At 46.2% G+C, this 13,164-nt stretch overlaps 1 protein-coding gene across 1 annotated transcript in view; it reads right to left on the bottom strand.

Moving 5' to 3' along the window:
* Positions 1-13,164, bottom strand: part of CPEB1 (cytoplasmic polyadenylation element binding protein 1) — a 94,281-nt gene that overhangs the window by 18,188 nt on the left and 62,929 nt on the right. The window contains exon 3 of the mRNA XM_059915364.1: positions 6,592-6,780. Coding sequence (XP_059771347.1) covers positions 6,592-6,745 — 154 coding nt within the window. The 5' untranslated portion in view covers positions 6,746-6,780. The remainder of the gene's footprint in view (positions 1-6,591; positions 6,781-13,164) is intronic.

Raw genomic sequence — 13,164 nt, 5'->3', positions numbered from 1 at the left:
TAGACATTTGCAGACACACATGGGTACAAAGTTCTGCCTTCTCAACCAAGCACACCAAGGGCCACCTTACCACCCCACTCCAGCAGTAATTAGCTCAACACCTGGCAGAAAGCAGGTGATCAACGCTTGCTGAATATGAATAGTACTGAAAGAAAGCGAGTATCATATCCCTAGGAGCCTGTATGCTCACTGAGGCTACTCCCCTTTTATCAAGGTTATTCAATTTAAGGACACACTGCTGACTGAGATGCAATTCAGAATTAGAGGGAAAAAAACCTCAGTTCATCCCGACCCAGCCCATCACCAAAACAGAGGTTGAAAAAAGTACTGTTACTTGCCATATCAAATTTGTGACAATATTCCTTCCACTAGTTTCAAATACTTTCTTCAAAGAGAACTAAACATATATAGATACAGGCTGAAGAGAGTCACTCTCCCTGGGATCCTCACAACCACTGAAATATACTTCTACATTCAAATACAAGGATCAGGGAAGAGTATCCACTGAACACTATTCCAACCACACAGGAAAACAGGAAAGGGGCAGTGCCGTCAGACAAACATGAAACATCAGAGTGTACCAGAATTAACACACCTGGGTCACATCAGCCCCTCCACATCAGTTTCCTGCAAATATTAAATTGGAAGAGGCCAAGAATACAGGAGTTTGACTAGAAGATACAGGGAAGACAAGAAAACCTATATCAAGAGGCCAAGGATTTTCTAAGTGGTTTGATAGTTTCTTCAACCCACAGAAGGAGCCAAGTTCTGGAAACTGTCACTCATCGTCAGATGCCCTACAGTGACCTGACTGTCCCTCTATACAGCCCAACCTCACAAAGGACCTGGTTATGTAGTTCTTTGAGTATCTACAGATCAAAGGGAGGAAAGCAGCAGAGACAGTGGGCTTCTAGGGAAGGTGGGACCTCGATTCAAGAGACAGAGCCTGTCTTGCTCCCAGCTCAGCCCATGAGACTATATTCCCCTATATAAGGTTGCTGAGTAAGGAGCATTGATTCCCACCAGCTGGGAATCAGGAGGGAAGGAGCAATCACTTCTTCCTAACTTTAAGTATAAAGTATACCTCCTGGGAAGACACTCTCTTCAAGCCATATAACCTAAAATCCAGTGGAAGTGACAGGTTCCTTATGCTGTAGGCCAGTGACCGATCTCAAACTACACTCCCCATCATACGGCATAGAATTTCATCAAAGTCAGATGTCAAGTATTAACCTAGATGGACTAAGCGGGGGGAGAGTGTGGGAGAGAAGTCTCATAGTCCCTTTCAATGGTGGCCAAGGCCCTGACCTCTTTGCTCTGCTCCTATCTTGACCTCTACAACTCAGGGATCAAAGGAAGTCTGAGGTTTACCAGGTGCCTCCAGCCCTGGTGGCCAAGTGTACGGCAAATCCTTATCTTCCAAAAGTGACTAAGAAAAACAGAAAAACAGTATGCTCTCCCTGGAGCACAGGCACCCATCCCCACTCACATGCCAGCAGGAATCCGCATCAGCTACAGACAGTTCTAACGGAAGTCACGGGGAGAAGAGGACCTGGCAGAGGGTTCCAGCTCATTAATGCTACCTCAGAGGGTACAAGAGACCAAATCAGCAGTAATATTTTTAGACTGATTGTTAACTTTCTCCACTTTCACCCTTCTGTGCCAGCTCCTGTGGGTTTTACAGCTGAGTCACTGTTGGAATTTTCTGAAGCCTTCCCCAAGAGTACAAAGGCACCCAAGAGTGATGGCAGCAGCAGCAATGGCAGCAGGAGCCAGGCACCGGATGCCTGCACTGCAAGACACCGAGCTTGAGCTCAGCTCAGGGAGAGCCCAGGCCCAAGACATCATAGTCTGTCTAACAGGAGTAATCATGGGAAAAACCCAGACCAGGAGCCATTATTTCCAGCCTGAGACACAAGGCTGCACGTGGAACCCTTCTTCCCTATCCCAACCCTCGGTCCTGGGTTGCCTGCTCAAAATCTACCTAAAGGCATAACAGGAGCACTCATTGCAGGTATAACAGAACGCTCTCTGCCTATGACCCCAACCCTGCAACTCTACAACACACCCCAACTCAGGGGGTGATCCTGCGAGTCTGAACTCCCTCCACCAACTCTGGATCCCACAGGTCCAAGGTGGTACCCGACATAGCCTTTCTCCCCGATCTTGATCACCAGACAAGTTTCATTAACCTGAAGAAATGACATGCTCAAGTCCCATGTAAGGTCAGCAATACTCGGTCCCTGGACCCAACCACCTCAACTTCTTTCTCACCTAGGAGGTACCACGTTGTCACACTGCTTCTCAGGCCCTCCCTCCTCTCTGCACTAAAAGCTATTCTCCCTCAGGAGACTACCTGACTCCATGACAGAATTCATGCTCCAGTGTATGAAAAAAACTTTCTGTAAATGCATCATCATGCCCTAAAAGATATGAGGGCTCAGAGATATTGATCACTGAACAATCTGTCCGTCCAGATGATCAACACAAGTAGGAAGCAGAATAGAAAGAGACTTTGTCTGAACTCTGTAGTTCAAACTTACCCGGAATTAACTCAGCACTCATCATTCACTCAGTAAATACTTACTAAAAAGACAGGAGCCAGGCTCTGTGCTACATACTGGGAATATAAGCAGTCAAGACTTGGACAGCTGAGGTAGATTTGCAGGAGAACTTGCTTGGGCCCAGAAGTCCATGTTCCACAGAGGAGGAACCCAACCCTACTCTGAACGTTGCCTCAGAAAGGTTATTTGGAAGTAGAGCAGCAGCAGAAGCAAAATGCTGAAGACTCCCCTCTCATCCCAGGCTGATTCAGCCTGCAGACCAATGGGGAGCCTATAAGTGACACAGCACAGGGAACACCCTCTGCACTGGTTAGCGGTCAGGGCAGAAACCAAAGAGGGTGAACAGGTTAATCTCCAAGGGACTTCTAAGAAGAGTCGGAAAACAGGACATGTCCTCTGGCATCCTTAGACTGAGCGTCTGGTCTGCCCGCTGGGCTTCTGCACAAGGCCTTCATTGGGAGTCCTTGTTTCCAGGTCCCCTAAAGTAGGTTCTCAGTCACCCCACTTCCTGCTGAGTAATGCTGCATGCAAAAGAGTCACCGGGTGAAGGCAGGAATACAAATGCATCGGGGGGGCACAGCTGATGAGCGGAGACTCAGGGTGAAGAGGGAGTCAGAACCATCTCATGCCCTAGCCTTGAGTGACCTCGGCAAAGGAAAACATCATGGCTGAACAGCCCTGGAGTTGTATATACAGAGATACTTTACAGGAAGTGTTCCTGCTCAACATGTTAGGGTTCTGCCCACAGGAACACAGGTGTGATAGGAAGCATAAGAGGCTTGGAATCAAAGAAACCCAGGCTCGAATTCTGGTCGTTGTTTCACTTTTGGCACTTCACGAGCTCTGTGAGCATTATTTCCTCATCTTTCAGATAGGAACAATAATAGTACCCATTTCACAGGACTGTGAAAGCATTAAATCATGTGATATACTTCACATAGGAAGTAGTCAATAAATGGTGATTAGTCACTCTCTCCCCCATCCCAGGACATTGAGGATAGCTTTCATAGCCCTCCTGTTCCATTACAGGACTTAGGACACTGCAAGTAGGACAAAGGTAGCCCCAGACACATGTCACTGGGGTCACTTCTAACATTCATCTTGCCCTGATGGGAAGGAAGGCTTCCTCCCCAGCGTGAGATGAGGCCTTAGGGGTAGGCAGAGTCTAGAAGGGAGGGACCTCACAGAGTACCACACCCAAACCAATGCTGGCCTTACAGGCACAACTCTCAAAAACAGATTACACCCCAGGGTCTTCCTGCAGGCCTCCCAGGCCAATGAAATCCATGTAGCAGAAGGACCCTAGCCCCTGGAGACAGGTCTCCATGTACCAGTCTCATGCTGAGAATCCAATGAAATGTTGCCCCAATGCCAAAAAAAATCCTTAGGGGAGAAAATGGAAGCCCCCAAGCACAGCAACTACCATGCTGCATTTGGTATACGTTCTCATCTATTTCCCCTTGATAGTTAAGGGGATTTTTAAGGGCAACAATTCTATTCGTTGATGTACCTTCAGTGCCTAACACAGTGCCTGGCACACAGCCAGTGCTCAGTATTTGTTGAATGAATTTAGCCAAGATTTTTCAGGCAAGAGACCTGCTATCTCCAACCTTGCCCCCTACACATTGCTGAAAACTTAAGAGTTGTGGAAAATGGTCAGATGTAAACCCATAGCCACATGGGGCAATATATCCCCCAGCAGGGCCAAGGAAGAAGCTTGCACCATGTGCTCCACACAGAGACAGCAAGCTACCAGGCTGCCTGCAATGATGATTCCCAGACTGTCCAGAGCTGTTGAAATACCTCCTCCCTCCCTGAAGAAACTGAGCTAGTTGGTCTTCAGAAGGGGAGGCAATGTAGGCACTGGAATGTGGGCTGCATGTTCCTGCATTGCTGGCAAGGGCGCAGCTGGCTGGTGGGAGGGCTGCGTCCTACTCCAGGAGGCGGCACCCTCATGTGGGCTTTCCAAGAAGGCCCAGAGCTCAGAGAAAGGAAAGAGATGGCCATCACCACAGCTCCCAAGCCCAAGGATAACATGGGGATCAGGGATGGGTGCCCCCTCAACCCTCAGAAAGGAAGACATACACACACTAACCCTGCCCATGGCTAAGTCATACCTCTGGGGCAACTCTCTGGGTTCCCATGAATGCCAGGGCCACAGACTACAGGCCATCCCTGATCCAAAAAAATCATGTAGTATTTATTACCTAAGTGCTTGAGACAGAACATGGAAAAGTAAATCCATCCCCACTTCAGAGACAAATAACTACTAACAGGCCTTTCAGGTGGTGGGGAAGCTGAGGAAATTATGGCTGGGCCCAAGCTATTTTTTTTTTTTTTGTAACAGCCTAGTTTCAGAATGACTTTCAGGACAACCTCTCCAAGCCCCAAGTTGGCCTCTCCTGCACTTCTATTTGTTGTAATACATTTCAGAAGGACCCCTGTAGCTCAGAGAAACCAGAGCCAAAGAAGGGCCACACCCAACGTGATACCAGTGAGAGAGAGTGTCTTGGTCAAACACTGATCACCACAGACAGGTGACCGCCTCCTGGGTGGGCTCCCCTGTCTTTTGCTCAGATACAGCAGTGAGGGTGGGGACAAGGTCAGCTTCACAGGCCCCCCGCTGGCTTCAGAATACCACATAAACTACCACTGCCTCCAAGCCAAGATCTCCCGGCACAGGATACCAAACAGTGACACCACACTTCCAAGCCCAGGGAAAAACCTGAGTCAGCTAAAGGCTGGTACTTCAAGAAATTCTACCTCAACTCAGAGGTAGTTACTTAAGGTGAAGCTCTTCCCCACCTGCAGCCAAATAAAAAAAATCCACCCTCTACCCCCAATCAAATGGGATTTACCAAAAAACTGGGCATTAAAATGCCAACAGACACAACAGTCCCAGGCTCTGCAAAGCATTCTAAAAAAAGACCTGCGCCAAACAGGGTGGAGGCCAGAGAAACCAACAAGACAATACCTTGCTGCCATGACTGCCAGCTTCTGGAGAGGGGAGGCAAAGAAGGATGACAGGCTCTGTGAACCCCACTGTCAGCACCAACAGCAAATGGCCGCCCCCACCCCCGCTTTCCATCTTTTTAAAGTACCTGCTGCCAATATTCTTTTTATTAAGGTGTAATTTACATAAAGCAAAATACATAGATTTTTATGTATAGTTACAGTATTTCTTAAGTTCACATTTCTTCCTGAATACTCCAAGACTTGCGTCTGGCCAACCCTCCCCCTTGAACCACAAGAGGGAAATAAATGGGCAATGGGAAGGTCTGAGCAGAAGCAGTTCAAGGCCAAGAAGCCCCTTCAACTTGTCCCCATCGAATCCTTCCAAGATGACAAGGGATCCTAAAGGGGAGTGGTTCTTCCTTCATCCACTTGGTCACCCTTAACACAAAGAAAGAAAAAAAAAAAGCCTCCGCAGCTGAGAGTTACTCCACCCCACTTACCCTGCTTACCCCTTTCCAGGATCAATGCTCTTAACCTTATGTTAAGCCAATTCCAAAATCCCAGTATTACCCAGCCTCACTTGTGGTTAAAATTCTTCCCTTGGCATGATTCAGGGACCACCCATCCTTCACACATAGCTCCCTAGTTTTAAAAGCCACTGAGAAACAGAATCTGGACATCCAGTAATCAGCCCCTTAAGTCCCCTCCCCCGCCTAAAAGTGTTTTGCTTCATCATCTCCAAGACAGGCCTGGGCACTAGGGGGTTAGCTGGAGCTTTTCTGCATAAGACTGTCACCTTGTGGACCCTTCTCAGGGCCACCTCAGGTACAGACTAACAACTCCAGGGAATTCATCAGGGTAAGTGGAAAAGCCATGCCTGCCTTTACGAGCAACCATCTGTCCTGCCACACTCACAGCCAGCATTTCCATCTTTTGCAAAACAGCTCCATGTTGTATGGGGAGGGGGGGAGATGCAAAGGTGAACAGAACAACTGTTGCTGTGGATACCTTCACTCACTACCCCATATACCCCTGCCCCCCTCCCCAAGCCAACTCATTTTCTGGCACTCACCTGAGTGTGTGCTGCTCGGGGCTGAAGAATCTGAGTCTTGGGTGCTCCAGGGTCGGTCCCAGCCTGTGAGACTGAGGGACTGCAGGCCAAGGCACAAGTCATTTGCATCTGGGAGGCCACGGGAAGAATCTTGCGCAGAGGTGGGGAAAAGCATCCTGCTTGTAACTGTTTCTTCAGAGTCCTGGAAGTCTGCTTTGGACAGGAGGACAGCAGAACCCCAGAGTTAAGTGCTGTTTTCCCCAGTATTATCAACAATAAATAATATTAATAATAGTTTCCTTAGGCTCAAGGACCAGACATCCAAGCTGGCTGGATGCTGCAGCCGCTGCCTCTGCACTTTTGGGGGTATTAGAGCAAGAGCAGTTGCCATACAGCCCCCCTCCCCACATACACACCCCTATCCCGTCTGCATTACAGACTGGGCCAGCATGTGATCAGGCTGCTGATGCTTCCCGCTGCCAGTGACATCAGCCGGCTGAGCTGTGCAATAGAGAGCGGCATCATCCCTCACAGAACGGGGGAGGAGCAGGAGGGGACGACAGGGAGGAGACTTGCCTCCCAGGGAAAAGACAGCACAACAGCTACTTGGAACAGTCCGGGTGCAGTGCCGGTAAGTCAGGGTTGCGAGGCAGCGCCCTCCGGTCTCCAGCAATAGTGGCCAAGCGGCCCTCAGGCACGACTGAAGTCCTCTCTGCCGACAGCAAAGCCAAAGCAGCAGACTGCCTGCTTGTGTAGCTCTGCCCTCCTGCCCCTCCCTTTCCCTCCCTCTGCTCTCCACCCCCCAAACCCAAAAACACTCTAGTCCTGGACTCTCTCCAGCTGCTTGCTCAAGCCCTGGTTTTGCAGCCCGATGCAAAGCTTCACAATTCTGCTAGCAAAAATCTATGTGCTCCAAGTGGCCCCTGAGCAGTACCCTGACACAGCAGTGTTTACCACTAAGGATGGGACAACCTTCAGAAAAACACTGTACACTCGGACCCTGGGGAACAACACTTGGTGCGCCAGGCCTGTCAGGAGCAGCTGATCAGAGAAAGGGGGTCAGCTTGGGCAGGGGGAGGGGGAGTCACTGGGCAACCCACATGCCAGAGTCAGATCTGTCCTGACTAGGATACTCCCTGTTCCCAAGTTCCCTGACCCCAAAAGGATGGGCATCAGTCACGAGCAGATACAGCAGGACCAGCTCCTCCCTCCTGCAAGTGCAGGTACAGACTGAGGAGACACTCCCAAAACAGTGTCTGACAGACCAAAGTAAGAGAAACAGTCTCAGAAGCAGGATTATGCCTTATCAGAAACCCCATGTGCAGGAGCTCACATCACCTGGCTCGGTCAACACTGTTTCTCTTGCTTTTCCAGGAGCACTCAGGATACACTGGCCAGCTGTAAGGATCACTGCCTCTGGCTGCCCAGGCCCCCTCTCAAGGGTGCTGCCCAGGACCAAAGCCCTATTTTGGTGACCACTCACAGCTCCAGCACCAAGTCCAGCTCTGCCCAGAGCTTCTGGAAACTGCCATTTCCTGTCTGCCAACATACTCTCCTGCATCAGTCCTTTTCCAACATGACCTCCAGTCACAAGGCTTCTTCCTCAGAAAGGAGGGTAAAGCGAAGGTCCCAGCTTCAGCAAGCAGGCTGCTCGCACCTAGACCAGGTAGGCAGCACTCCACCCTGCTTGTTCTCCCATGTTACAAGAAAAAGTAACCAGAGACAGGAAGCATGCCCACCTGGGACCGCCCAGGACAGGGTTACGAAGTGGGCAGAGTGGAGGATAATGCTGTTATCCACAGGAACAGCTGGCCAGAGCCTCCTGAGTATACCCTTCTGTCCACAGGCACTCAGGCATAGCCTAGAGGGGGAAAATGGCCAGTCTGTGGGAGGGACTCCTCCCCTTGGTTTTTTTTTGTTGTTTTTTTTTTTTTTTTAAGAGCTTTGCTGCTGTGTCATCCATCCACATTATTCCTGTCTGGCTGTAGATACTCTGCTTGCTCCCTGCCTGTGCCTATCAAAGCCTTCTTCACCACTGCACAGGCTGAGCAAGAACTCACCCATGCTGGTGTTGCCCCCACCCCAGACCACTCCCTCCTGCTTCTCTGTCCACCCTTCCCCTAAGCTAAGGATATACTTTAAAAATAATCCATATGTATTAATTATAAAAACACAATGCTTCCTTTAAAAAATCCATATTTAAGTACCTATTCCCCACCTACACCAACTATCCATGTAGTCCCTTCCATCACATGTGAGCACACCTACAACTAGAAGCAATCGTTCCTCCCCTCCCCATCTAAAATCAGGGCGTTTGTGGATATGGGTACCCTCATGCCCCAGGCAGAGAGAATCTAATCATCAACTATACTCTTGCTACCCAAACTATAGTGTGGCAGACCAGCAATATCAGCATCACTAGGAGCTTGTTATAAATACAGAATCTCAGACTCCACTTGAGACCTATGGAATTGATCTACATTTTAACAAGACTCCCAGTTGATATTAATGCACATAAAAGTTTGAGTAGCATTGATCTATACAACTACCATGAACTTCCAAACCCAAGCAGAAAGACCCCAGGCCTGAGCAGCACATCAGTTTAAGTCCGTTTAGAAACAAATGGCTACAAGCATCTAGGAGCCTGGAGATCTAAATACAGTGTAACTCTCCCTTTAATCCCAGCATTCCCACTAAGACATCACCTTTATCTTTATCCAGACATTCTCCATTCCACTGTTTCTTTCAGGTAAAGGCTTGCACTACCACTGTAAGATTCTTTCACTAGTTCCTCAAATTAATAGAAGACCCTGTTAAACCCTTAGCGTGGAAGGCTGGGAAAAATTAAGTAGCTTTAAAAAGTCTTATAGAGCTTGCTTTTACTCACCAGGTCTACCACTGTGTGATCTCGGTCAAGTTACTAAACCTTTCTGAGGATCTTTTCATCTGTAAAGTGGCAACAGCAGCTACCTTTCAGGTGTTTTGCGAGGATTACATAAAGCATTTGGTACAGTGCCTGGCACAAAGTATTTTATCAGCATGTTGCTTTTAGTAGGTGACCATATAATTTATCATCCAAACGAAGGCACTCTTGAGAGAGAAAGGGGGCAAATATTAATAATCATACCAGGACAGCAAGCTTGAACAGAGACAGTCCTAGGTAAACTGGTAGGCATGATCACTCTTATCTGTGGCCATTTGTGTTCAAAAACATTTTACCCAAAAAAGCCTCTTTTCTAATGGCTTCCTGATCCCAGCTCTCCAAACTTGCCCATTCTGTTCTACCTCTTCAATCTATATTGACAGAAAGTCTGAGAAGTTAACTGTCAACACAGGCTAACATTCAGTAAGTTGAAAGGTCTGAAACACAAAGGCTGATTTTACTGAGTAAAGCCCATCTTTGCTTCTCAAACTCACATCTGATGCTGGACAGGAACTTGACCCTTTTTATTGGAGGATATTCTTTATAACCTTTAGCCAAGCACAAACTAGACACTCTGAAGATACTAAAAACTGGGAACAAGCACATGATGAAGTGAGACTTCTCCTTCTAAGGTTATCTATTTGAATAATGTCTCAGCTTAAATGCTTTCTACATCAACCCTAACCCTAACCCTGCAAGTTTCTATATCAATACCTACACAACATTTCCGATTTAAGTTTCTTAATTTGGTTCAAAAATTTAAAATCATCTCCCTTTGAAAATATCAGTTATCTTCTTTATAGTTAATCTCCCAAACTTCTTAGCAACTGGACAACTCATGGAAATAAGTAAACTGACCCAAAGTCTAAAGTTTGCCAGAGTCTAAAATACAGTAACCTCTGGCAGACTCAAAATACAGAGGTGACCCAGGAGCTCTGGCTCTAGGGCTCAGAGAAGTATAGCCTCAACTCTAATCATTTCCATCCTCAGCATAAGAACCTGTCTGTCCTCTGATGACTCCTCTGCCAACAAAACTTAGCATGAAGCTGCTCAGGGTCCTCTGCAGCTATCATTCTTGAGCATCTGCCAAGTAGGGAAGTGAAACAAGAAAAGAGTAGTGACTTCAGGCCCCCATTTATGAAACCATTAAGTCAGGTTCCATTGTATAAAGGTAGATGGTGACTACAAGAAGTCCGTTGAGGCCCCTGGGAAACCGGAGGTGGCTTCACATAGCAGATGCATCACGAGCTGATCCTCGGCAGAAAGGGACCTGGTTCGGAGGAGGTAATAGGGGAGAAGGTAAAAAGCAACGCGTGTTTGGGCTAGCCAAGCCAGGAAGAACAGAGGCTGGAATATCAAACTGATGCTCAGGCATGCGGTGAAAAATCTCTGTACACTCTTAAACAAGAAATAATGTGGTAGAGGGCCCAAGATGAACCAGAGATCCAAGGTAGGGAGGCCAGCCAGGGAGGTAAGGGATGAAAGGAAAGAGAAGGAAGAAGACGGCAGAACAACAGCTGGATAAGGAGGGAAGAGGAGGAGTTGGGGAGCAGGGTAATATGTTAAATGACATAAAGCAGACTACAAAGTTGCATCTATATCATGATTATGTAACTATGTGAAAATGTTTTATGTTGACAGATGATGTTGGTAAAGGAATACAGAAAATTACAAATAGCTTATGTGTGAGGGTAGCAGGCTGCTAGTGGATTTACTGTCCTTTAGTTATTGCACAAACAGTACAACGAAAGCTGTCTTCTCCTTTCTTTCTCTTTAGACTTTCAACAAGCGCACTATTACAATTCGTACAGCAACCACACTTGAAATCTTTTACAAAATTTCAACTTCATCCCCAAATTCCAGTCCCTGGGAATAGCAGAGAAAGGACATTGAATCACTTGTCCCCACATTACATTTCTTTTAAATAACTGACCTTACAGTCTGTTGAGGCTACTTAAATCAATGATTTATGGTTCCTGAAGTTTTAAAAAGCCCATAAAGTAGCATTTCTAAGAATGTATTTCTAAAAAGACTGTTTGAAAGACTATTCCCCTGCCCCCACACCGCCAACTCAAGAAAACAGAAATGATTCTAAAAATCCATTTTGACAATCTAAAGAGAAAGAGCCAACATGCAAGAAGTCAGACATCTGCCACGATCATGTCAACTGTTGTGTGCACTGGGGCCCTTAACCACTCACACCAGGGGGACTGCGTTTCCCTAAAGCAGTACTTCTCAGACTTTCATGCGCATAGGAATGACTTGGGAATCTTTACAACACTAACACTGACTCTGACTCCGTGTGGGTCAGGTCCCAGAATCTGCATTCTTAACCTACTCCCAAGTGATATCTTACACTACTGGTTTGCTGAGCACACTTTGAGCATTAAGAGTTTAAAATGGTCTTCCTATCCCAGACTCTCTCTTCCAGGTAATTCATCCCATTCTTACACAACACCCCCTCTGCATGGTGTTCATTCTCCTAAACAAGTGCCTTCAACGGTTCTCTGCTGCCTCTCAGATCAAAGCCAATCTCCAGGCTTACTAACTTTCTCTCACACTATTCATCAAACTTTAAAGGCTGAACTTGAGTCAATCACAACTCCCTGAAAGTTCACTCTAAGAGAACAATGTACTGTTAATCTGTGTGTTAATAACAGTAGTTCAGAAGAGAGGGAATGCATGATGCCTAGGATGTTCAAAGAAAGCTTCCTTATAATTTCAGCTATACTTTAAACCACATTACAGATTAAGGTATGAGAGAACATTAGGTTTACTTTGTACTTCCCACCATAAAAATATGATCATTGGCTCATTTTAGCCTCAACCACATTAATGATCTTCAAACGAATTCTGTAATTTATGTCAAAGCAATTTCTATAATGTTTCTGAAAATAAATATTAACAATGTTTAGATTTTAAAATGGCATATACCATGTTTACATACTGGAAAATTCAATATTATTAAAAAGTCATTTCCCACCAAATTGATCCACATACTCAATGCAACCCCAGTAATATACATGCCTTTAAGCAATTCAGTGGGAAGGACTTTTTTAACAAATGGTGCTGGAACAGCCAAATACCCATATCGGGGGAGAAAATGAACCTTGACCCCCTACCTCACACCATTTACAAACATTAATTTAATATTAATCAGAGAGACCTAAAAGTAAAAGTTTTAACTTTTTAAAGCTTCTCTAAGAAAATACAGACTATCTTTCTGACCTGGGGCGGGGGGAATGCATAGCAATGTTTCTTACAGAGGACACAGAAAGCAACGATCATTAGAGAAAGTTTTGATACGCTGGACTTACCAAAATTAAAAACATCTGCTCATCAAGACACCATTAAGAAAACAATTAAGCTAGCTACAAAATGGTAGAAAATATCTGCAACCATACCTGACAAATGGCTAGTATCTGGAGTATATAAGAAATATTAACAACTCAAAAGTAAAAGAAAAAAACAATTTTTAAAAGGGCAGACAAATCTTCAAAAGGCATTTCACACAAAAATACAGAACTGGACAATAAGCACTAGAAAAAATGCTCAATATCATTAGTCATCAAAGAAATGCAAATTAAACCACAATGAGATACTACTACATACCCACCAGATGGCTAAAATTAAAAAGACTGCTCCACAGTTTGCCAACATTTGGTGTTGCC

This window comes from Balaenoptera ricei, chromosome 2 (genome assembly GCF_028023285.1).
Source record: "Balaenoptera ricei isolate mBalRic1 chromosome 2, mBalRic1.hap2, whole genome shotgun sequence".
Taxonomy (NCBI): Eukaryota; Metazoa; Chordata; class Mammalia; order Artiodactyla; family Balaenopteridae; genus Balaenoptera; species Balaenoptera ricei.
The sequence above is the reverse complement of the archived record's forward strand: the minus strand, read 5'-3'. Positions and strand labels throughout refer to the sequence as shown.